Source organism: Diaphorina citri, unplaced genomic scaffold, assembly GCF_000475195.1.
Source record: "Diaphorina citri unplaced genomic scaffold, Diaci psyllid genome assembly version 1.1 scaffold994, whole genome shotgun sequence".
Lineage (NCBI taxonomy): Eukaryota > Metazoa > Arthropoda > Insecta > Hemiptera > Psyllidae > Diaphorina > Diaphorina citri.
The window spans coordinates 68,556-95,235 of NW_007378425.1; the positions used below are offsets into that span (position 1 = coordinate 68,556).

The 26,680-nt window shown below is 39.7% G+C and overlaps 1 protein-coding gene across 1 annotated transcript in view; it reads left to right on the top strand.

Moving 5' to 3' along the window:
* The window catches only part of LOC103513604 (ATP-binding cassette sub-family G member 1), an 84,273-nt gene that overhangs the window by 57,242 nt on the left and 351 nt on the right, over window positions 1-26,680 (top strand). Inside the window, exons 2-9 of the mRNA XM_008478449.2 lie at window positions 8,286-8,409; window positions 12,624-12,813; window positions 13,195-13,340; window positions 14,950-15,188; window positions 16,012-16,131; window positions 16,556-16,725; window positions 17,808-17,976; window positions 18,973-19,073. Of these exons, the coding sequence (XP_008476671.1) occupies window positions 8,286-8,409; window positions 12,624-12,813; window positions 13,195-13,340; window positions 14,950-15,188; window positions 16,012-16,131; window positions 16,556-16,725; window positions 17,808-17,976; window positions 18,973-19,073 (1,259 nt within the window). The remainder of the gene's footprint in view (window positions 1-8,285; window positions 8,410-12,623; window positions 12,814-13,194; window positions 13,341-14,949; window positions 15,189-16,011; window positions 16,132-16,555; window positions 16,726-17,807; window positions 17,977-18,972; window positions 19,074-26,680) is intronic.

The following is a 26,680-nucleotide window of genomic DNA, read 5'->3' on the forward strand; positions in this document are numbered from 1 at the left end:
CGTGAGGAAATGAGTAGCTCATGACATATAATGCGCATAAGCGACCGGTGCAGCATGAGGTAAACATGGATTTTAGGATTATTGAGATATTGGGAACAAATCCACAATGCTGCAGTGAGCACCAAGTTGTGGACATACCTAATACACAAAGAAACTGCGTTTACATTTTTTTCTTTTTTTTTACATTAAATTTACATTAAGGCTAGGATCATACGATATGGCAAAGCTACATATAATCTGACAATTTTCGTATGGTTAGTTACATAACTACAAGCAAAAATTTGACTTATAGCGTCAAATTTGGTCATGTGAAACCGATCCACACGGGGTATGGGGACAATGGAAGAGAAATGATTGCGCACGTGGAGTTCTGATGGTCACTCTGCCAGCTGGCGGCTATCCTGTGATCGGGTACCAAAACTATTCTGGGGCAGGACAAATTGTCCAACAAATCCAGGGGGTAATTACACTAGTACGACAATGCTGAGGAAATAGTTGAGAAAGAAAAAAGAAAGTCGAGGAACGACATTTGACGAGAATTCAAAAATCCATTTTAAAATAATGCAATAGGACATAATAACACAAAGAAACTGCATTTACATTTTTTTTTTTTTTTTTTTTTTTTCTTTACCATACATTTTTGGATCTGCAATTATTGTCCTGCGCCGATCGACAAAAATAATCATATTGATAGCTCCTTTTTTCACGGGAGTTATAGGAGTTTTTAAAACCAACTCATGTGTAAGGAATTATTATTTGGTGGAGATGCTAAAATAACCATGTTATATTTGCACATAGATCCACACTGTAGTGACATTGATCGGTTAGTCTGGTCACCCTGTATGAAGCACAATATTGCCCTAGTTATGAACTTCTGAATGGGTCCACATTTTGATACTAGAAACATGGTACCTCAAAGTTGCACACTCCAGTCCCCAAAAACCGCTGAGGTCTTCAAAGGATTTTTTTTTTTTTTTTAGATAAGATAAGTGTTTCACCGCCGTTTTTATTCGTAGCAATGAAATAACTGCTACATTAGACTTGTGTGGTCTGTGACGTAGTAGTGCACCATCCCGTAGAAATGCCTCTCATCAGATGGGCGAGAAGAGACACAAAATACTTCCCTTTAGGTGCTGGTCAACACGAGAACACCAGAAAGTAACCCGTCGAAATTTGAAATAATTGGAATCAAAAAACGAGTGCAAATTTTTGTCGTGAGCAATCGAACCCAGACCTTCTGCATGGCAAGCAAGCTCGTTGCACTGGGCCTCACCGTGCCCCCAAGAAAATGACACTCCTTAATGAAGTGACCTTAAATTAAAACATTTTAGCACTTACCTATGTATATTGTATACCTACTTCTTCTTCTTCTTCTTCTTCTTCTTCTTCTTCTTCTTCTTCTTCTTCTTCTTCTTCTTCTTCTTTCTCTTTTATTGTATATATATTTTTATTGTATAAATTGTATTTATTGTTTTTATTGTATATATCTATTATGAAAAAATATATAAGAACATTCAATTCAATTCTTCGCCCTTTCCCGTGTACAGACGGGGTCGGCCTTTTTCGTCAGCCTCTTAATCATCAGCCGTCAGCCTATGTAAATAATATATACCTACTATCTTTAGGCTATATATTAGGTTAATACTTTAACATTAACAGCCTATTATTTATTATAAATAGGTTATTTAATATTATCTATTCTCTTCACTGGTCCTCCTTGGCTTCTACAAACCAGAATAGCCTCGGCCAGGCAAATTATCTACCTACCTTTAGCGTTTTTCTTTTCTTTCAACTTTTAATAGGTATACTGTTAAATTATAATGCCTTTTAGGAACACATTCAGAGAGAGAGCTACACAAAATTGTACAGGGAGAAAGAAGGAAGGAAGAGAGAGAGAGAGAGAGAGAGAGAGAGAGAGAGAGAGAGAGAGAGAGAGAGAGAGAGAGAGAGAGAGTTGTCAAATCTATTGCACTCCTCTACCTTGACCAATAAGTGGTCCTGTTACCTTTTAACATCAATGACTACCAGGGACCATGCTACCATAGCGGTAAATCTAACTAGTTGTACATAGTGGTTGTGGTATTAGTGGTATAACTGGCTTCTCTTTATGGCTCATCAAAAACCACGTCTTTTTGAACTTTCCAATTTTCGCATTTCTGCAGGAGACCCTGAAATTTGCAAGTCGATTGCATGACCACAATGTCTGGTTTGACCTTTAATGCGAAGTTTTTCTCATAAAATGAGCAACTTTCATGACCCGATTACGGCAATTATTGAGGTATTTCGACGAAAGGATGTAAATTTTTCTCGTTAAATGCAACTTTTAATGGTGATTAAATGAAAATCCAGTGCATTAAGATAGGGTTGGGACATCGACATCGATGTTTTGAAAACATCGATACATCGGAACAAAAACATCGATGTCAACATCGATGTTTTTGATTCTTTTCTATACCCTCTTAAGAGCAAGGCACTCTAGTGAAATGCGTTTCACTAGTGTGCCTTGCATTGCGCCCAAGGAATCTCGATCCTCAGTTGAACCAACTCCCTTCTTCTGTAATATGGTGGGTCCAGACTTGTGCAATGCAACGTGCAAAGCAACGTGCAAAGCAACGTGCAAAGCATTTGCATTGCACGTTGCACGTAAAATCAAATCTGACGAATGCGAACGTTTTTCATGTATCCTAGAGGTTTTTGATAGAGGCAACTGTAACAATAGAGTAATGGAGGTATTGTCGTCTCGAAAGCGAAGTCAAGAGGTTTTATAGAGGGAACTGGAACTGCTAAGGTCTCATCGTCCCGAAATCGAATCGAAATTATTGCAATCGGTCCAATATTTACCTACTTCTTTATTTTATTTATTTTCCTGAAGAGGTTTGATAGAGGGAACTGAAACTGCTAAAGTCTTCTCGTCCCGAAATCGAAGAGCGAAGGAAGGATAAAGCCATCAAGCCATCCATTGCGAGACCGAACCTTTACTGGTTAGGATAAAATCCGCCCCGGGCGGGAATCGAAGCGATTTGATGTGAAACTGATAGCTTCTTCAATATTTTGAGCCCTGTTTACTAATTCTAATAATAACTTTGTGCATTTTTACTCTGGTAACGCCAAAACTGGTCGTTCCTTGTTCAACAGAAAATCTACTCAATTGCCCGCACGACTCAAGATGCTAAGTGCACCGTACTCCAAGTATACAGATCCGAAGAAACTTCAACTCAACCGGGAATCGAACCCCGGACTTGAGTATCAGACAATAATATTCATCAAAATACCAACTACGCAGGACTTTGCATGATACGTAGAGAGAGCTGGTGTATTCAACGTGCTAAAGTCGTTGGCTCAAGGCATCGTTCATTACCATGAAATACCTGATTCTCTTGATAATCATCAGTTATAATCAGTAACAAGTGGACTCTCTTAGGCCAACTACAGACCGTCTGATTTATCGAGAGATCGAAAAGGAGAAATTTAAAAAATAAAATTAAAAAAAGAGAGTTTTGATAGAGGGAGCTGTACCTTCTGAGGTCTTATCGTCCCGAAAGCATGGAGAGAAAGAAAATCATCAGGATAAATAGAGGGAAGTGTAAGAACGGAGGTCTTCTCGTCCCGTCCCGAAAATCTCGAAATCGAAGAAAGGGAGGCGGACAGGATAAAGCCAGCCGTTCCGAGAACGACCTACCTAATTATTAAATAATCGACAAAAAAATTGACATGCCAGGGTGATCACTCTCAAAATTATTTCATCCGAAACCAGACCGAAAATTGCTAGACCATCTTGATCTCAATCAACATGTGACAGTGAAACCGGGCGTAAATTCATACCATAAGTAGTAGGTACTTTGTTTGATTCAGTCATATGTGTAGGTATTATCTGTTAATTCATAGTAATGAACGGTCGTAAATTTATTTATACCATAGGTATCAATTTGTTTGATTCATTCATACTCCAGACAATTAAAAATGTCTGGAGTAGTTCCGTTAGAAATCAACTAGGTATTATGTACGTTATGCATAAACCATGTACGTACGAGTATCATCTATTAATTAATTAATTTGTACCTACCTGCTGATGCGAACAGATATTGTGATGAGTTGATGACAAATATTAATGAAGGTAGGTACCCTATCGAGGTGCAATTATGGAGGTACCTATATTTACTACCTATCATACAGTAGGTACAGTGCAATAGGCCTAAACGAAAACGGACAAGGCATACAAGGAATAGAAAGACGAGGTTTATTCTCTTCTCTTCCTTACTTTAATATATTATTTATGTCCATAAAGGTGGGTCTAAATATGTCCATAAAGGTGTGTCTAAATATGTCCATAAAGGTGTGTCTAAATATGTCCATAAAGGTGTGTCTAAATATGTCCATAAAGGTGTGTCTACATATGTCCATAAAGGTGTGTCTAAATATGTCCATAAAGGTGGGTCTAAATACATATGTCCATAAAGGTGTGTCTAAATATGTCCATAAAGGTGTGTCTACATATGTCCATAAAAGTGTGTCTAAATACATATGTCCATAAAGGTGTGTCTAAATATGTCCATAAAGGTGCGTCTAAACATTATCGACGGCCGTGGACTATGTGTGGACACAGCGTAACGTTAAACTTCCATTAATCAAAAATCTCGCTGTAGGATTGCAGATTGCAGACAATATGGGTTCATACATCCCGTAGAATGCCTCTCATCAGATGGGCGAGAAGAGACACAATACTTCCCATTTAGGTGCTGGGTCAACACGAGACGTAGTATGCCCATCCCGTAGAATGCCTCTCATCAGATGGGCGAGAAGAGACACAATACTTCCCCTTTAGGTGCTGGGTCAACACGAGAACACCAGAAAGTAACCCGTCGAAATTTGAAATAATTGGAATCAAAAAACGAGTGCAAATTTTTGTCGTGAGCATCGAACCCAGGACCTTCTGCATGGCAAGCAAGCTCGTTGCCACTGGGCTCACCGTGCCCCCAAGAAAATGACACTCCTTATGAAGTGACCTTAAATTAAAACATTTTAGCACTTACCTATGTATATTGTATACCTACTGCTTCTTCTTCTTCTTCTTCTTCTTCTTCTTCTTCTTCTTCTTCTTCTTCTTCTTCTTCTTCTTTTTCTTCTTCTTCTTCTTCTTTCTCTTCGCCCTTTCCCGTGTACAGACGGGGTCGGCCTTTTTCGTCACAGCCTCTTAATCATCAGCCGTCAGCCTATGTAAATATACCTACTATCTTTAGGCTTTATATTAGGTTAATACTTTAACATTAACAGCCTATTATTTATTATAAATAGGTTATTTAATATTATCTATTCTCTTCACTGGTCCTCCTGGTGAAACTGGTTCAAAGTTGTTCTGATGAAATTGTTTCTAAACTCGACAAATTTTCGTCACACTAAACTTAATGTTTGATGTTGACTTTACTTTTGTACATTCTTGAAGATGAAGAACATCTATTAATTACCAGACATTTTGTGCATGCTTTAAGAACATCTATTACTCATTCAAAGAATCTGCTAGTCAACAATGTACCAACCGTCACGAAAGTAGAAAGTGCAGATATCTGTCCACTGTGACAGACGAGCACTAAATTTTGCCATCCGTGTGTTACAGATTATGCAATTTCGAAATTGAGTGTGTGTGGAATCATAAATAGGTAGGAAATCGATTCCAATCTGCTGCACACAAAAATCACCGCGTATCATTCCAAATTACACATCTACCTAATTATTAAATAATCGCCAAAAAATTGACATGCCAGGGTGATCACTCTCAAAACTATTTCATCCGAAACCAGACCGAAAATTGCTAGACCATCTTGATCTCAATCAACATGTGACAGTGAAACCGGGCGTAAATTCATACCATAAGTAGTACTTTGTTTGATTCAGTCATATGTGTATAGGTATTATCTGTTAATTCATAGTAATGAACGGTCGTAAATGTATACCATAGGTATCAATTTGTTTGATTCATTCATACTCCAGACAATTAAAAATGTCTGGAGTAGTTCCGTTAGAAATCAACTAGGTATTACGTATGCGTATGCTGATGTGAACAGATATTGTGATGAGTTGATGACAAATATTAATGAAGGTAGGTACCCTATTGAGGTGCAATTATGGAGGTACCTATATTTACTAGTACAGTGCAATAGTCCTAAACGAAAATGGGCAAGGCATACAAGGAATAGAAAGACTAGCAGATTCTTTGAATGAGTAATAGATGTTCTTAAAGCTTGCACAAAATGTCTGGTAATTAATAGATGTTCTTCATCTTCAAGAATGTACAAAAGTAAAGTCAACATCAAACATTAAGTTTAGTGTGAGAAAAAATGCAAGACAAACATATTTTTTAAATGACTATTTTCAGGAAGAATAGATCTGAACTTTATTCTGACGAGATTGACAAGAAATCAACATGAAATGAAAGAAAATGCAAATCAAAATCCACATGAAGACAAATTTATCTCAAGATTGATCGCTATACTGTGCTTTTTTAGCAACCAGCCAGAGGTTGACAGTTAATTTCTTTTCTATACCCTCTTAAGAGCAAGGCACTCTAGTGAAAATAATAATAATAATAATAATAATAATAATAATAATAATAATAATAATAATAATAATAATAATAATAATAATAATAATAATAATAATAATAATAATAATAATAATAATAATAATAATAATAATAATAATAATAATAATAATAATAATAATAATAATAATAATAATAATAATAATAATAATAATAATAATAATAATAATAATAATAATAATAATAATAATAATAATAATAATAATAATAATAATAATAATAATAATAATAATAATAATAATAATAATAATAATAATAATAATAATAATAATAATAATAATAATAATAATAATAATAATAATAATAATAATAATAATAATAATAATAATAATAATAATAATAATAATAATAATAATAATAATAATAATAATAATAATAATAATAATAATAATAATAATAATAATAATAATAATAATAATAATAATAATAATAATAATAATAATAATAATAATAATAATAATAATAATAATAATAATAATAATAATAATAATAATAATAATAATAATAATAATAATAATAATAATAATAATAATAATAATAATAATAATAATAATAATAATAATAATAATAATAATAATAATAATAATAATAATAATAATAATAATAATAATAATAATAATAATAATAATAATAATAATGTGCTTATTTATACTGCTCGCATAGGACTGAAAAGTCCCTTTACTCCAGCAGTAGGCTACTACTATTATTGTGGTTAAATTCTCAAATTATATTGAGGAAAAAATTCCATACCTCGGTTGGGATTGAACCCACGCCCTCCTGTTTACCAGGCGAGCGCCTTGACCACTACACCACCGAGGCAGGGCCGTAAATGGGAAATACTATGTTATTTCCCATTTACGAGAACTTGTTTAGACTGTCAATGCCGATGCAGAGGTAAAAGGACTTTTTTTTCGGGCAGGATAAATAATTGGGCTAGGGGATTTTAAACAGGGAGAATACCGGCATAAAATTTCCCTTGCTCCATAAATACCTATGCCCGAACATTATCCAAGTATTCTCAGAGAAATATATGACTGTAGCTGCTTTAGTAGACCGGGGAGTCTGCTCTCACTAGTATGACGAGATCCAACTATTGGACTTACTGGTGACGACAGCTACTGGTGTGCAGATTGCAGATTCAATTGGTCACTCTTCACACAACATGAGTCTACAGACCCATGTGACAATGGTCACATTCTTCAACGAACCAAGTGAGGTCATTCTCAGAGAAATATGACTGTAGCTGATTTAGTAGACCGGGGAGTCAGCTCTCACCAGTATGACGAGATCCAACCATTGGACTTACTGGTGACGACAGCTACTGGTGTGCAGATTCAATTGGTCACTCTTCACACAACATGAGTCTACAGACCCATGTGACAATGGTCACATTCTTCAACGAACCAAGTGAGGTCTACGTTTTAAATAGGTGTTAAAGAGAGAGAGAGAGAGAGGGAACCGAGGTCTTATCGTCCCGAAATGGCGAAATGGAAAACAGGAGAAGGAGGACAGGATAGGAGAACTCCAGCCGTTCCGAGGACGAACCTTATCTGTTGAGGACAAAGTCCGCCCTGAGTGGAAATCGAACCCATGACTTGGGGCTTTCAAGGCAGGTGAGTCACGCTCCATGCTAACTAGTAAGTAGGTAGGCTAACGAAGAAATTAATTATGCCTCTTCTTTTTGTTTCAGGTCCCGCCAAAACCATATTGAAATCCGTCAGTGGCCGATTCCGGGCCGGAGAGCTGTCCGCCATCTTGGGTCCATCCGGCGCCGGCAAGAGCAGTCTCCTCAACGTTATATCCGGATATGTTAGGTGAGTTTAGGGGATGGAGAAGCAAATTGATTTCATCGGGGTTCTGAGGTTCGGGGTGTTAGACAATGCCAAAGAGTAAGAAGAAGACGAGGCAGAAGAATGGAGCAGTTGCAAATGGGTAAAACTTATAAATAAATGGTCGATTTCCTTTGCTCGGGACATTTGATGTGACGTCATCGCCTACGGGAGCGTATGCCGTGACGTCAAAGTTCACGATTTACCGGTATTTTTGAAATCGATTTATCTCGGTATCTAAAAGTCGTAGAAGAAAAAGAAAAATTCCGTTGGTCCTCATTTTTCCTGCGGATGGAGAAGCAAATTGATTTCATCGGGGTTCTGAGGTTCGGGGTCTTAGCAAATGCCAAAGAGTAAGAAGAAGACGACGCAGAAGAATTAGGAGAAGAACGAGAAGGAGGAGGAGAAGAAGAAGAAGAAGAAGGAGAAGGAGAAGAAGAAGTAGAGGAGAAGGAAGCAGAAGAAGACGACGACGACCTATCGCAAACTGGCTCTATAAGCTCCTATTTGTCTTGCCTTCTTCAACCGGGGTCCACGAAAAGAACGAGAAGGAGAAGAAGAAAAAGAAGGAGAAGAAGTAGAGGAGGAGGAAGCAGAAGAAGACGACGACGACCTATCGCAAACTGGCTCTATAAGCTCCTATTTGTCTTGCCTTCTTCAACCGGGGTCCACGAACCACAACCAGGATGAACTTCTGAACTTAACAGGCCGCGGCCGACCATTCATGTACACGTACAGTTTCCACCTTTTAACTGATCAGTAAAAACTGGCCGGCCTTATTAGACTATGTCACTATGGCCGAACGGTCTTCAAGCATACTGTAATCCTGTATCTCAACTGGCTTCCACTAATTGAATCTAACGAAAACCTTTACATTGAACCTTTTAACTGATCAGTAAAAACTGGCCGGCTTTATTAGATATTAGAGATTATGCCACTATGGCCGAACGGTCTTCAAGCATACTGTAATCCTGTATCTCAACTGGCTTCCACTAATTGAATCTAACGAAAACCTTTACATTGGCATTGTCTGCTGTCATTGGCACAATTGACAGCTACCTACATACCTTACTAACTACCTACGTATAACGTATAAGTACATAAATATTACTATTGGACAAACTGCTCAAGTAGTGACTTGCCAATTGACACCTTATACATACCTATGGCTATCTACTTACCTGTACATTATACGAGTACCTAATTAGAATCGTAATCGTACACAGACAACATGGCTCACAGATCAATCTGGATTGATATAAGGCCTGGTCCACATGTATGATTTTTTTGATCAGATCGGACGATAAATCGTACAGTTTTGCTTGTCACTGCGCCAAATTTTATGGCTTTTAGACTCGAACCACCAACCTCCATATCCAGAGTCCACCGTACTAACCACTACAGCACTGAGGTTGGTCCTCCGTTGTTTCAGTTACCTCTATCAAACCTCATTCAGGCCAGCCTAGTTAGCTTAGTTGGTAGTGCGTCTGCCTTGTAAGTGCTAGGCCGCGGGTTTGGTTCCCGCCCGGGGCTGATTTTATCCTGAAAGGATAATGTTCGTTCTCGGAACGGCTGGCTTTCTCCTATCCGGTCTTCCTTCTCTCTTCGCTTTCGGGATGCTAAGACCTTAGCAGTTACAGCTTCATCTATCAAACCTCTTTAGAAAAAACCTCTCTCACATCAACTCGCGTACCGTGTGTAAACTATAACTACCTACGTATAACGTATAAGTACATAAATATTATTATTAGACGAACTGCTCAACTAGTGACTTGCCAATTGACACATTATACATACCTATACCTAGCTACCTACTTACCTGTACATTATAGGAGTACATACCTAATTAGAATCGTAATCGTACACAGACAACATGGCTCACAGATCAATCTGGATTGATATAAGGCCTGGTCCACATGTACGATTTTTTGATCAGATCGGACGATAAATCGTACAGTTTTGCTTGTCGCTACGCCAAATTTTATTATTTTCAACTCGAACCACCAACCTTCATATCCAGAGTCCACCGTGCTAACCACTACAGCACTGAGGTTGGTCCTCCGTTGTTACAGTTACCTCTATCAAACCTCTTTCAGGCCAGTCTAGCTAGCTTGGAGGGTAGCGCGTCTGCCTTGTAAGCGCTAGGTCGCAGGTTTGGTTCCCGCCCGGGGCTGATTTTATCCTGAAAGGATAATGTTCGTTCTCGGAACGGCTGACTTTCTCCTATCCTGTCTTCCTTCTCTCTTCGCTTTAGGGATGCTAAGACCTTAGCAGTTACAGCTTCATCTATCAAACCTCTTTAGAAAAAACCTCTCTCACATCAACTCGCGTACCGTGTGTAGCAGGCCTTAGAATCAGTTCAATATCACACACAGATGGCCCGATTGCTTTTCTCCTACAGCTGTGAATCAAATCGTAATGGTATCATTCGATTCCATCAATGACAGAACATTCTAGATCTGAGAGGTTCGGGGTCTTGCAATTATTCTGCCGTCGGGCTAGAGTGGGACGTGAGGTTTCAGACGATGTAGAGACGTGATCTGACCGGAGGACAAATCAGGGGTGGATAGGAGTCCCGATCCCCTGGGAAAAAATAGAATAGAAGAGCCAACCATTCCGAGAACGAACCCTATCTGTTTAAGATAAAGTCCGCCCCGGACGGGAATCGACCCCGCGACCAACCGCTTACAAGCTAACTCGGCTGGCGACCATTTTCGCATCGACGATTTTTGTTCGACAATCATCGTTATAGTAACTCTTCGAATTCTTGACCAACCGCTTACAAGCTAACTCGGCTGGCGACCATTTTTGCATCGACGATTTTTGTACGACAATCATCGTTATAGTAACGCTTCGAATTCTTGACGTTCGCGCGCCTCCCCGGCAAGCTTGATCCCGAGCGAAACATAGCTTAACTGAAAGGTTGCTTCGACGTTAACCAAACTGAACTTTCAAACCCGATGAATCACCCACGTACACTTCACACCCCAGACTCCCAACAGAGATTCGTACCAGAGACTAGAACTTTCTCTCTGATTAGGTGATTAGCCAACATCTTCGGGTATAACAGCGACTACAAGTTATCTGGACTGTAGAGTGAGGAGTACCGTAGACTTAAATGAAACCTAGCTAAAGGTATATTAATAGCACCAATAGACCAATACCTTTTATCAGAGCCATTATTAGGAGATACAATTATAGGTGTCTTTAAATGAATAACACTTCAATGTCAAGATGGCTAAATCAGATCGATCTGAAAACCCCAGCTCCTATACGAAATCCGTGACAAGATGGCGTGACTTTACAATGTGTAAAGCTGTAAAGTGATATATTAAGAAGAAGACAAATTAATTCATTGACAATGACAACTAGAGCTGTTGTTTCTAATTACGTAATTTACAAGCTAATCTAGCACACGATTCAAAAAGAGCTACGTATAGTTTACAAAGAAATTACAGTAAATAAACAGCCAATACCCAATACTAATAGGGAATGGTTGATATCGAGATTCAGGTGAATTTAATAGGTCCAGTTGGAGGCTTGCACAGAAGTATTGTTACTGAACTTGTAGGAAAAACAAAAACTATAGGTACTATAAATAGGTAAACTTGACAAAAGTGAATTAGTATTCATTTTCCATACAATCAAATGGACCTTCACAATGTTCAATAAAGTTTATTACTAATATAACACGAATAAAGATCGAGACAATAGGTATAAAGAAACACAAAGCACGTGTATACCTACCGGTGTTTCGTAGCAATGAAACAGGTGCTACGAAAGACGACACAACATGATCTGTACGACATATGTCATAAAATATAAAGTATGAACATTCGTCAGCCTATTTACCTTGGTTAGTAGCTCGTCTGCCTTGTAAACACTAGGTCGCGGGTTCGATTTCCGCCCGGAGCGGAATGAACATTCGTCAGCCTATTTACCTTGGTTAGTAGCTCGTCTGCCTTGTAAACACTAGGTCGCGGGTTCGATTTCCGCCCGGAGCGGATTTTTTCCTCAACAGATAAGATTCATTCTCGGGACGTCTGGCTTTCTTCTATATCCTGTCTTCCTTCTCCTATTATGTCTTCGTTCTCTTTTCGCTTTGGGGACGATAAAACCTTAGCAGGTACAGTTCCCTCTATCAAACCTCTTGAAAAAAACTTCAACTGATGAAAACATTTTCTCTTCTGTTTCCACAGCAACGAAGGTATTGAGGGCAAACTCAAAGTGAACGGCCAAAGCCGAGACGAGAAACTGTTCCGCAAAATGTCCTGCTATATCATGCAAGAAGATCTGCTCCAGCCCCTACTGACGCTACAGGAAGTCATGCTGTTTGCCGCTGAACTGAAGCTACCTAGCGACACACCCAAGAAGGACAAACTCAAATTGGTAAGTACCGCTTCCGAAAATCCCTTAATAAAGTCTTCCACTCTTCCTTCTTCCCCTTTAGCGTAATCGTGCGAACTTCTTTTCCTTCATCTTCTTGTACTTTATCTACGCCTTTTCCCGTGTACAGACGGGGTCGGCGTTTTTCGACAGCCTCTTAATCAGCCCTAAGGCGATCGCTTTTGGGCTGACTTTTGGTTTTGGCTACAAAATTTTACGCGTAGATGGCCTTCGCACTCAACCTTTGCTATTTCTTTAGCAAGGGAAGTTTCAGGCTGGTATGCTCCCTATTTAGTGTCCCCCAGCCAGACTATGCTGTTCTACTCCCTGTTTAAGGTCCCCCAACCAGACACCAGTCAAATTTACAAAATTCTCTCATTTCAGATCCACGAGATCCAGTCTATGTTGGGTCTCAGTGAGTGTCGCCACACGAGGACCGAATCCCTCTCAGGAGGACAGAAGAAGAGGCTCTCCATTGCCGTCGAACTCATCAACAATCCCCCCGTATTATTCCTAGATGAACCCACCAGGTAATAATGAAATAAAAAAAAACCTTGTTTTTGCAATTGCTATAGTCTTACTGTCCCGAAATCGAAGAGAGAAGAAAGACAGGATAGGAGAAAACCAGCCGTTCCAAGAGCGAACATTATCCGTTTAGGATAAAATCAAACCCAGGGTCTAGCACAACCTGGACAGGATAGGAGAACTCCAGCCGTTCCGAGAACGAACCTTATTTGTTGAGGACAAAGTTCACCCTGAGTGGAAATCGAACCCATGACTTGGGGCTTTCAAGGCAGGTGAGTCACGCTCCATGCTAACTAGTAAGTATATAGGTTAACGAAGAAATTAATTATGCCTCTTCTTTTTGTTTCAGGTCCCGCCAAAACCATATTGAAATCCGTCAGTGGCCGATTCCGGGCCGGTGCAACGCTATTTCGTTGTAATATAGGCCGGGCGGCGCGGCGCTTCGAACTCTTGACGTTCTCCAGGCGCACTTTATCATGACTAGAGGTTGGGTGGAAGATCTGCTTCAGGAGAATCCTGCCCAGTTAAAAGAAAGCCAGAGAGAAAAACTGTGCCACAAAAGATTCGGCTCACTGAAACATCAAAATTTCGACCCACCAACTTTACTCACCTGAGTAATTAATGTAGGTAGATTCGTAGATACATAAGCCCATCAGGGAACGCACGTTTAATACCCCCAGATCACTCGTGGTGCAGCAACGTTGCACGTGGTTAGTATTCGGTTGATCATCTGGACAATCGCATGCTGCTGGCTTTTCCCGGCCCCACTTAGGCTGGTTGGGGTTAATGTGAGAAGGCGGATAGCTTGCTAGTTTGTCCCCGAATGGAAGGTTTTTACCCCCCCCCCCACCCCCCATTACCCTGTCTTCCTTCTCTCTTCGATTTCGAGACGATAAGACCTTAGCAGTTACAGTTCCCTCTATCAAATCTCTTAAAAAAAAGTAGACAAATTTGACTCACATATTTTACCCCCATTTCAGGTAACATTCCCACCAGGAACCTCGACATGGAAGTCATGTCGCACAACCTCGTCCTGAGCTACATGGGCAGGAAAGGAGAAGGCAAGGGGTCGCAACGCTATTTCGTTGTAATATAGGCCGGGCGGCGCGGCGCTTCGAACTCTTGACGTTCGCCAAGCACACTTTATCATGACTAGAGGTTCGGTGGAAGATCTCCTTCAGGAGAATCCTGCCCAGTTAAAAGAAAGCCAGAGAGAAAAACTGTGCCACAAAAGATTAGGCTCACTGAAACATCAAAATTTCGACCCACCAACTTTACTCACCTGAGTAATTAATGTAGGTAGATCCGTAGATACATTAGCCCATCAGGGAACGCACGTTTAATACCCCCAGATCACTCGTGGTGCAGCAACGTTGCACGTGGTTAGTATTCGGTAGATCATCTGGACAATCGCATGCTGCTGGCTTTTCCCGGCCCCACTTAGGCTGGTTAGGGTTAATGTGAGAAGGCGGATAGCTTGCTAGTTTGTCACCAAATGGAAGGTGTTAACCCCCATCCCTAAAGCCTTTAGCAATAAAATTATACAGTGACGGAGTGACTGTAAACCTGTATTAAACAAATCAAACTAATTTTTCCTATCCTCTCTTCCCCCAGCGGTCTGGACAACGTTTCGACCACCTCCTGTCTCAAACTCCTCCGCAACCTAGCGCACCAGGGTCGTACCATAGTGTGCACCATCCACCAGCCCAGCGCCACCCTCTTCAGTTTCTTCGACAACGTCTATGTCCTGGCGGTGGGCCAGTGTATCTACCAGGGTGCCACGGAACAACTGGTGCCCTTCCTGTCCTCCGTGGGACTGAAGTGTCCGACGCATTACAATCCTGCCGATTATGGTAAGTTCTGGAAGTAGCGCGAATTCCGTGGCTGCAAGATTATCACACCGGAGATCCTAGGTTTGATTCCCGACAGGAAAAAAAAGTTAATCAGAGAAATCGAAGAGGTACACATACCACCTGTGACCAGCTGACCAATGACCAAGTAGTTATCGCTGGAGGTCCCGGGTTCGATTCCCGTCAGAGTTCAAGTTTTTTCTGCTCGGTGCTTGGAATACGGGGTACACATCGAGTAGCGACCAGGGACAGCCAGTAAATCCACAAATGTTGCGGCATCCACAAAAATAGTGAAGAGGTTCTCACAGTTTCTCAACAAAAATAATTCATGATCCGAAGTCCATGCTACTACAGAGATTGATGGTTACTTCAACTGACAATATTTTACTATTCCATTGACCATATTTTACTATTTTCATCCACAGTCATAGAGCTAACGGAGGATGAGGAGAAATTCCCGACAGGAAAAAAAGTTAATCAGAGAAATCGAAGAGGTACACATACCACCTGTGACCAGCTGACCAGTGACCAAGTAGTTATCGCTGGAGGTCCCGGCTTCGATTCCCGTCAGAGTTCAAGTTTTTTCTGCTCGGTGCTTGGAATCTTGGAATACGGGGTACACATCGAGTAGCGACCAGGAACAGCCAGTAAATCCACAAATAATGTTGTGGCATCCACAAAAATAGTGAACTAGTGAAGAGGTTCTCACAGCTTCACAACAAATAATTCATGATCCGAAGTCCATGCTACTACAGAGATTGATGCTTACTTCAACTGACAATATTTTACTATTCCATTGACCATATTTTACTATTTTCATCCACAGTCATAGAGCTAACGGAGGATGAGGAGAACATTGCTATTCTAAGTTCGGCCACGAACAACGGCAAGCATACCCGATTCAAAAGCATAACTCAAGTGCCGGGCACAGATCAAATCAGTAATGGTAAGTGCCTATCTCCGCCAAATGATAAGCACCCCCAGCCACCAGAAAATACGCAACTCAAGTGCCGGGCACAGATCAAATCAGTAATGGTAAGTGCCTATCTCCGCCAAAGGATAAGTACCCCCAGCCACCAGAAAATACGATATTCAAAATTGGGGATGCTTGGAAATATTTTGAAGATTGTACGTTCTGGACGAGAAGAGCGCCTGCCTAGTATGCTTGAAAGGTGGCGCGTCTGCCTTGTAAGCACTAAGTCGGAGGTTCAATGCTCCCCGGGGAGGATTTTAGGCTGGCTTTCTCCTACCCTGTCTTCCTTCTCTCTTCGATTTCGGGACGATAAGACCTTAGCAGTTACAGTTCCCTCTATCAAGTCTCTTAAAAAAAGTAGACAAATTTGACTCACTTATTTTACCCCCCATTTCAGGCAACATTCCCACCAGGAACCTCGACATGGAAGTCATGTCGCACAACCTCGTCCTGAGCTACATGGGCAGGAAAGGAGAAGGCAAGGGGTGTGTCAACATGTCCGTGTCATGCTGGTATCAATTCCTCACGCTCTACCAAAGGATGACCCTCCAGTTATTGAGGAATAAGGTGAGTGAGACCTTTCAATAGCTGAACCCCGTACACAAAAAGCCCACACTGAAGCTTAGGTGTATCGCTATCTCGGGAACGGTAAGTCGTATTAGAGCGGTAGAGATATAACTAGGCTTGCCAAATATCCAAAATGTCGATTCGGGACGCGAATCCGCGAACATAATTGCCAAATCCGCGAACATAATCGCAAAATCCGCGAACAAAATCGCCAAATCCGCGAAAATAATCGCGAAATCCGCGAAAATAATCGCGAAATCCGCAAACATAATCGCGAAATCCGCGAACATAATCGCAAAATCCGCGAACAAAATCGCCAAATCCGCGAAAATAATCGCGAAATCCGCGAAAATAATCGCGAAATCCGCAAACATAATCGCGAAATCCGCGAAAATAATCGCGAAATCCGCGAAAATAATCGCGAAATCCGCGAAAATAATCGCGAAATCCGCGAAAATAATCGCGAAATCCGCGAAAATAATCGCGAAATCCGCGAAAATAATCGCGAAATCCGCACAAGACAAGTTAAGAACAAATTCTGATTTATAGAGGTAGGTACCTAATTTTAAAGTTAAAAAACGCGTCCCGAATTTTTTCTGGGACAAAAACGGAAATTCGGGACAAAAAGCCCCAAAATGAAAAACTGAACGGGACGCCGGGACACCCCCTGAAATTCGGGACTGTCCCGGCCAATTCGGGACGTTTGGCAAGCCTAGATATAATCCCTAGACAAATCCAAAGATCTCATTTTGCTTAGTAAGATAAGGTAATAAAACAAAAAATTCGAGTTTTTTGACATATGACCTTATATGGTGTGAAGTCTTACTATTTTGTTTGGTACTTATCTACTATTTCCTTGTTACCATTTCGTTGCGTCTTACAATTTCCTGTATTCTTACAATTTCAGATAGGACTCAAGATTCAATTCTACCATTGTCTTGTAATTTCCTGCGATCTTACAATTTTCTTTCTTATTATTATTTTAAGGTGGTCTCTTTTTGATCCCTTATGTGCCGGGTCCATTTTAGTTTAACACTATTGCACTGGTAGGATGTTGAAATTTCCTGGTCTTCCAATTTCAGATAGGACTCAAGATTCAATTCTACCACCACCTTATGTGCGGTCTAGCTGTGGGCATTGTATTCATGGGCAAATCCAACGACGGTACTCAGTTCTTCAATCATATGAAATTCTGCATGGGGGTGATCCTCTTCCACACGTATACTCAGTGTATGGTTCAAGTGTTACTGTGTAAGTATACTTATTCAATCGCTAGCCAACTTATTTATATCTTAGAGCAGTGGTTCTCAAACTGTGCTCCGCGAAGAGATTTCAGGTGCTCCGCGAAGAGCTTCCAGGTGCTCCGCGAAGAGCTTCCAGGTGCTCCGCATAGTTTCATTTTTCTTACCGCATTAAAAAAAAAAAAATATATCGCACGAATATGTTTAGTCAAATGGGAAGAATTGGAACAAGCCGTACGGACCGTACGCTAATGAACATTTCCGAATCATTCCGAATTATTTTTAAAAATTCCTAAAGGGTTGGGGGGGATTTAGAATAGGGCGTTAAGTGTTTTTTATGAGTGTGTGTGAGAGAGAGGAAGGGGACAAACATAGAGAAAGAGATGGAGAGAGGGTGAAAGAGAGAAGAAAGAAAGAGAGAGGGTGGAAGAGAGAAAGAAAGAGAACTGAGAAAGAGAAAAAACAAACGTACTTATTATTATTATTATTTTTTTTTTTCGAGAACCACTGTCTACAGGTAAAAAAAAGAAAAAAAAAAGTCTGAAAAATAAAGCTTTCGACACACCAACACGACACTCCAAGGCTTCGTGACCATGATTAAAACCATGGAGCCTCAAGGGCGCTAATTAAGCTGCCTTATGTTCTTTTTCTTGCTGACCATAACCTATAACTCATTGATTCACTTACCAACTTACCTATTTCTCATTTAACCCTTAACTGATGAGGTGGGGTCTGACAGAACCCACGAAAATTTGTTTTTGTCGTAGCGGAAACCCCGTAATACTGAGCCCTTTGTGGTTCCCAGTACCTTCAGGTTGGTGTGTTCTTAGCCCTATGACGAGAAACTGTGAAAAAAATACTTAAGTAATTTGTGTCGGTCACAAATTTTCAAAGTTGAGTTGGGATCTGTGAGACCCCACCTCACCTTAAGTGTTACAAAAAAAACCACCTCACCAGTTAAGGGTTAACAACTCACCTATGTATTTCTCATGTTTCCCGGTTTCAGTTCCTACCGAAGTAAAACTCCTCAAGAAAGAATATTTCAATCAGTGGTATGGACTAAGGCCGTACTTCCTCGCCCTGCAACTATCCAAAGCTCCATTTCTGGTGAGTTTACCATTTCCTGATTTTTCGCAGAACTTGGAGATTATAAAACAGTTTTGTAAGTTCATTTTAGAGGGTAGCTCGTCTTCGTTTTAAGCGCTATGTCCCGGCACGGGACGATTTCCGCCCTGAGAGAACTTTATGCTAAACAGGTAAAAAACAAGCTGGGTCCGTCCCTCCGGGAATTTTTTAGCCCGTAGTTTATTCGATCGTGGTTAAAGAATACCTATGTACCTACCTACCTTGGCCCGAAGTTATATGTTTGGTACTCATGTTATTCCTGTACCGATTCATTACCTACGTGGGCCTTAAGAGACGTCTAGCCGTGTAAAATCGGTCGAAATGCCGTCTAAAAATCCGGTCGAAATGCCGTCTAAAAACCCGGTCGAAAGGCCGTCTAAACTGTGGATAAAGGACCAATTGATTGTGCCCATAAGAATGGCTAAGCCAACTTCTCCTTGGCCCGAAGTTATATGTTTGATACTCATGTTATTCCTATACCGATTCATTACCTACGTGGGCCTTAAGAGACGTCTAGCCGTGTAAAATCGGTCGAAATGCCGTCCTAACAGCCGATTTTTGTATGGATGTGTCTAGTAAGAATGGCTAAGCCTCTTTTTAGAAACAAGTACACCTCGACTAAAGTGGGCTTCAGCTTCAAGTGAATATGTAGGTCGAAAAGGCCAGCTTGGTCGTCTAAAAAAGGGTCAGGCTCGGTCAAGATACTGAAGTTAAGCGCGGTTGAGCCTGGTGTGTACCTGGATGAAGAGAGAAGGAAGACAGGATAGGAGAAAGCCAGCCGTTCCGAGAACGAACATTATCCCATCAGCGCGTAGAGATATAATCCCTACACAAATCCAAAGATCTCATTTTGCTTAGTAAGATATGGTAATAAAACAAAAAAATCGAGTTTTTTGACATATGACTTTATATGGTGTGAAGTCTTACTATTTTGTTTGGTACTTATCTACTATTTCCTTGTGTCTTACCATTTCGTTGCGTCTTACAATTTCCTGTATACCATTGTCTTGTAATTTCCTGCGATCTTTTGATCCCTTATGTGCCGGGTCCATTTTAGTTTAACACTATTGCACTGGTAGGATGTTGAAATTTCCTGGTCTTCCAATTTCAGATAAAAAAAGTCTGAAAAATAAAGCTTTCGACACACCAACACGACACTCCAAGGCTTCGTGACCATGATTAAAACCATGGAGCCTCAAGGGCGCTAATTAAGCTGCCTTATGTTCTTTTTCTTGCTGACCATAACCTATAACTCATTGATTTACTTACCAACTTACCTATTTCTCATTTAACCCTTAACTGATGAGGTGGGGTCTGACAGAACCCACGAAAATTCGTTTTTGTCGTAGCGGAAACCCCGCAATACTGAGCCCTTTGTGGTTCCCAGTACCTTCAGGTTGGTGTGTTCTTAGCCCTATGACGAGAAACTGTGAAAAAATTACTTAAGTAATATGTGTCTGTCACAAATTTTCAAAGTTGAGTTGGGATCTGTGAGACCCCACCTCACCTTAAGTGTTACAAAAAAACCACCTCACCAGTTAAGGGTTAACAAATAACAACTCACCTACGTATTTCTCATGTTTTCTGGTTTCAGTTCCTACCGAAGTAAAACTCCTCAAGAAAGAATATTTCAATCAGTGGTATGGACTAAGGCCGTACTTCCTCGCCCTGCAACTATCCAAAGCTCCATTTCTGGTGAGTTTACCATTTCCTGATTTTTCGCAGAACTTGGAGATTATAAAACAGTTTTGTAAGTTCATTCACAGATTAGGGGTACCGCTTTTTTTGTGAAAACGAATCTAGTCAATGGAATCATTAGATTCAGGCAAAAAAATAATAATAAAAACTCTCTTTTCTCCTAAATTTCAAGGTTTTTGGGTACCCTAGTTAGCTTGGAGCACAGCGCGTCTGCCTTGTAAGCGCTAGGCCAAAGTTCATTCACAGATTAGGGGTACCCCTTTTTTTGTGAAAACGAATCTAGTCAATGGAATCATTAGATTCAGGCAAAAATAATAAAAAAAAACTCTCTTTTCTCCTAAATTTCAAGGTTTTTGGGTACCCTAGTTAGCTTGGAGCACAGCGCGTCTGCCTTGTAAGCGCTAGGCCGCGGGTTCGATTCCCGCCCGGGGCGGATTTTTCCTTCAGGGATAAAGTTCGTTCTCGGGACGGACGGCCGTCCTCGTTCGCTCTTCGCGTCATACGAACAGGGGAAAGTCGTGTATTAAAGAAGAAGAAGAAGTAGAAGCTCTACAGCCTCGGTGGTGTAGTGGTCAAGGCGCTCGCCTGGTAAACAGGAGGGCGTGGGTTCAATCCCAGCCGAGGTATGGAATACCTACCTCGGTGGTGTAGTGGTCAAGGCGCTCGCCTGGTAAACAGGAGGGCGTGGGTTCAATCCCAGCCGAGGTATGGAATACCTACCTCGGTGGTGTAGTGGTCAAGGCGCTACCTACCTCGGTGGTGTAGTGGTCAAGGCGCTACCTACCTCGGTGGTGTAGTGGTCAAGGCGCTACCTACCTCGGTGGTGTAGTGGTCAAGGCGCTACCTACCTCGGTGGTGTAGTGGTCAAGGCGCTACCTACCTCGGTGGTGTAGTGGTCAAGGCGCTACCTACCTCGGTGGTGTAGTGGTCAAGGCGCTACCTACCTCGGTGGTGTAGTGGTCAAGGCGCTACCTACCTCGGTGGTGTAGTGGTCAAGGCGCTACCTACCTCGGTGGTGTAGTGGTCAAGGCGCTACCTACCTCGGTGGTGTAGTGGTCAAGGCGCTCGCCTGGTAAACAGGAGGGCGTGGGTTCAATCCCAGCCGAGGTATGGAATACCTACCTCGGTGGTGTAGTGGTCAAGGCGCTACCTACCTCGGTGGTGTAGTGGTCAAGGCGCTACCTACCTCGGTGGTGTAGTGGTCAAGGCGCTACCTACCTCGGTGGTGTAGTGGTCAAGGCGCTACCTACCTCGGTGGTGTAGTGGTCAAGGCGCTACCTACCTCGGTGGTGTAGTGGTCAAGGCGCTACCTACCTCGGTGGTGTAGTGGTCAAGGCGCTACCTACCTCGGTGGTGTAGTGGTCAAGGCGCTACCTACCTCGGTGGTGTAGTGGTCAAGGCGCTACCTACCTCGGTGGTGTAGTGGTCAAGGCGCTACCTACCTCGGTGGTGTAGTGGTCAAGGCGCTCGCCTGGTAAACAGGAGGGCGTGGGTTCAATCCCAGCCGAGGTATGGAATACCTACCTCGGTGGTGTAGTGGTCAAGGCGCTACCTACCTCGGTGGTGTAGTGGTCAAGGCGCTACCTACCTCGGTGGTGTAGTGGTCAAGGCGCTACCTACCTCGGTGGTGTAGTGGTCAAGGCGCTACCTACCTCGGTGGTGTAGTGGTCAAGGCGCTACCTACCTCGGTGGTGTAGTGGTCAAGGCGCTACCTACCTCGGTGGTGTAGTGGTCAAGGCGCTACCTACCTCGGTGGTGTAGTGGTCAAGGCGCTACCTACCTCGGTGGTGTAGTGGTCAAGGCGCTACCTACCTCGGTGGTGTAGTGGTCAAGGCGCTACCTACCTCGGTGGTGTAGTGGTCAAGGCGCTCGCCTGGTAAACAGGAGGGCGTGGGTTCAATCCCAGCCGAGGTATGGAATACCTACCTCGGTGGTGTAGTGGTCAAGGCGCTACCTACCTCGGTGGTGTAGTGGTCAAGGCGCTACCTACCTCGGTGGTGTAGTGGTCAAGGCGCTACCTACCTCGGTGGTGTAGTGGTCAAGGCGCTACCTACCTCGGTGGTGTAGTGGTCAAGGCGCTACCTACCTCGGTGGTGTAGTGGTCAAGTACATTCTTTCACATCCATGCCTATCCAAGAACGGAAAAGTCTGCTTTTTTTCCGCCCTGGCCGGGATTCGAACCCAGCACCTCCAGGTTGAGAGTCCGTGCTCTTGACCACTCGGCCACAGAGATGGGCTGGGTGAGGTCAATGTGAGGTGGGTCCGCGGATAGCTTGTCGCCGAATTGTTTTTTTTTTTTTTTTTTTTTTTTTTTTTTTTTTTTTTTTTTTTTTTTTACAAAATTTTACGGGACAACGTCCCATTTATTACAATAAAAAAACTTAATGATAACAATACAAAAAATAGGCAATGAAAAATAAAATCAATAGATAGGTAGTGAAAACAAGAGAAAAGCAAGAGAAAAAAAATTAAATTACAATTTAGAAAAGAGAGAAAAAAATTAAATTACAATTTAGAAAAGAGAGCAAAAAAATAAATTACAATTTAGAAAAGAGAGAAAAATAAATAAATTACAATTTAGAAAAGAGAGAAAAATAAATAAATTACAATTTAGAAAAGAGAGAAAAATAAATAAATTACAATTTAGAAAAGAGAGAAAAATAAATAAATTACAATTTAGAAAAGAGAGAAAAATAAATAAATTACAATTTAGAAAAGAGAGAAAAATAAATAAATTACAATTTAGAAAAGAGAGAAAAATAAATAAATTACAATTTAGAAAAGAGAGAAAAATAAATAAATTACAATTTAGAAAAGAGAGAAAAATAAATAAATTACAATTTAGAAAAGAGAGAAAAATAAATAAATTACAATTTAGAAAAGAGAGAAAAATAAATAAATTACAATTTAGAAAAGAGAGAAAAATAAATAAATTACAATTTAGAAAAGAGAGAAAAATAAATAAATTACAATTTAGAAAAGAGAGAAAAATAAATAAATTACAATTTAGAAAAGAGAGAAAAATAAATAAATTACAATTTAGAAAAGAGAGAAAAATAAATAAATTACAATTTAGAAAAGAGAGAAAAATAAATAAATTACAATTTAGAAAAGAGAGAAAAATAAATAAATTACAATTTAGAAAAGAGAGAAAAATAAATAAATTACAATTTAGAAAAGAGAGAAAAATAAATAAATTACAATTTAGAAAAGAGAGAAAAATAAATAAATTACAATTTAGAAAAGAGAGAAAAATAAATAAATTACAATTTAGAAAAGAGAGAAAAATAAATAAATTACAATTTAGAAAAGAGAGAAAAATAAATAAATTACAATTTAGAAAAGAGAGAAAAATAAATAAATTACAATTTAGAAAAGAGAGAAAAATAAATAAATTACAATTTAGAAAAGAGAGAAAAATAAATAAATTACAATTTAGAAAAGAGAGAAAAATAAATAAATTACAATTTAGAAAAGAGAGAAAAATAAATAAATTACAATTTAGAAAAGAGAGAAAAATAAATAAATTACAATTTAGAAAAGAGAGAAAAATAAATAAATTACAATTTAGAAAAGAGAGAAAAATAAATAAATTACAATTTAGAAAAGAGAGAAAAATAAATAAATTACAATTTAGAAAAGAGAGAAAAATAAATAAATTACAATTTAGAAAAGAGAGAAAAATAAATAAATTACAATTTAGAAAAGAGAGAAAAATAAATAAATTACAATTTAGAAAAGAGAGAAAAATAAATAAATTACAATTTAGAAAAGAGAGAAAAATAAATAAATTACAATTTAGAAAAGAGAGAAAAATAAATAAATTACAATTTAGAAAAGAGAGAAAAATAAATAAATTACAATTTAGAAAAGAGAGAAAAATAAATAAATTACAATTTAGAAAAGAGAGAAAAATAAATAAATTACAATTTAGAAAAGAGAGAAAAATAAATAAATTACAATTTAGAAAAGAGAGAAAAATAAATAAATTACAATTTAGAAAAGAGAGAAAAATAAATAAATTACAATTTAGAAAAGAGAGAAAAATAAATAAATTACAATTTAGAAAAGAGAGAAAAATAAATAAATTACAATTTAGAAAAGAGAGAAAAATAAATAAATTACAATTTAGAAAAGAGAGAAAAATAAATAAATTACAATTTAGAAAAGAGAGAAAAATAAATAAATTACAATTTAGAAAAGAGAGAAAAATAAATAAATTACAATTTAGAAAAGAGAGAAAAATAAATAAATTACAATTTAGTCTGTAATGTTATTTGTCGAAAAATTGTTACTGCGCATGTGCAGAAACGAGTTTTCGTCAAATAACTTTGAAGAGTTCAAGTAACGGGAAGAACTCGCTACTTACTTTATTTGTAAATGGTTATTTTTTAACAAAACAACAATCATTATGTCAAACATAATTTAGTTATAATAATTATTACATTATTTTTGTCTTGTACATAGGAAAATAAATCCAATATTGTAAATACACTTATTACAAAAAAAAAAAAGGAGTTGAGAAAATCTCGAGATATTTTTGTTTTTCATTTTTAGTTTCCTTATTCCTATTTATTTTATTTATCAGGACATGAGGTACACTGGTACACAATAGGGCTGCCTGAAAGAGACTGACAAGAAACGCCGACCCTATTTAAATAGGAAAAGGCTAGGCTAGGAACAGGGCCGTATCCGGGATTTTGTCAAGGGGGGAGGGGGTAGATGCTCCACATTTTTGGAGTCTGGCCTACAGTAAAGGAGAAAAATGAACCTCAAGGAAGGTAAGAGGTGTAAAGGAAAATACACCTATTCAAAATTCTTCATCCAATGTTGTCACATTGTCACAATTCATCCAACGTTGTCACATCGTCACGATTCATCTAACGTTGTCACATTGTCACAATTCATCTAACGTTATCACTTATCATATTGTCACAATAGAACCAATAATGTAAATAATAACAGGACTCAACATTACTCGTATGTTATGATCAAAATTATTCGTCTAACGTTGTCACATTTCATCCAATGTTGCCATATTGTCACGATTCCTCTTCAGACTCAGCCCCTCCCCCCTCCCCCAGTGTCAATGACGTCACAGTTCGCACGATTTTCTCCGCCACCCGCCACGCCATTTCGTCAACCACTAGTAAATAAATAAATAAAAAATATAGCACCAATGGACCAATACCTTTTATCAGAGCCATTATTAGGAGATACAATTATAGGTGTCTTTAAATGAATTACACTTCAATGTCAAGATGGCTAAATCAGATCGATCTGAAAACCCAAGCTGCTATACGATATCCGTGACTTTACAATGTGTGTAAAGCTGTAAAGTGATATATTAAGAAGAAGACAGATTCATTCATTGACAACTAGAGCTGTTGTACCTAATTACGTAATTTACAATCTAATCTAGCACACGATTCAAAAAGAGCTACGTATGGTTTACAAAGAAATTACAATAAATAAACAACCAATACTTAATAGTAATAGGGAATGGTTGATATCGACATTCAGGTGAATTTAATAGGTCCAGTTGGAGGCTTGCACAGAAGTATTGTTACTGAACTTGTAGGAAAAACAAAAACTATAGGTACTAGCGCTAGACCGCGGGTTCGATTCCCGCCCGGGGCGGATTTTTCCTTCAGGGATAAAGTTCGTTCTCGGGACGGACGGCCGTCCTCGTTCGCTCTTCGCGTCATACGAACAGGGGAAAGTCGTGTATTAAAGAAGAAGAAGAAGTAGAAGCTCTACAGCCTCGGTGGTGTAGTGGTCAAGGCGCTCGCCTGGTAAACAGGAGGGCGTGGGTTCAATCCCAGCCGAGGTATGGAATACCTATAGAAGCTCTACAGCCTCGGTGGTGTAGTGGTCAAGGCGCTCGCCCG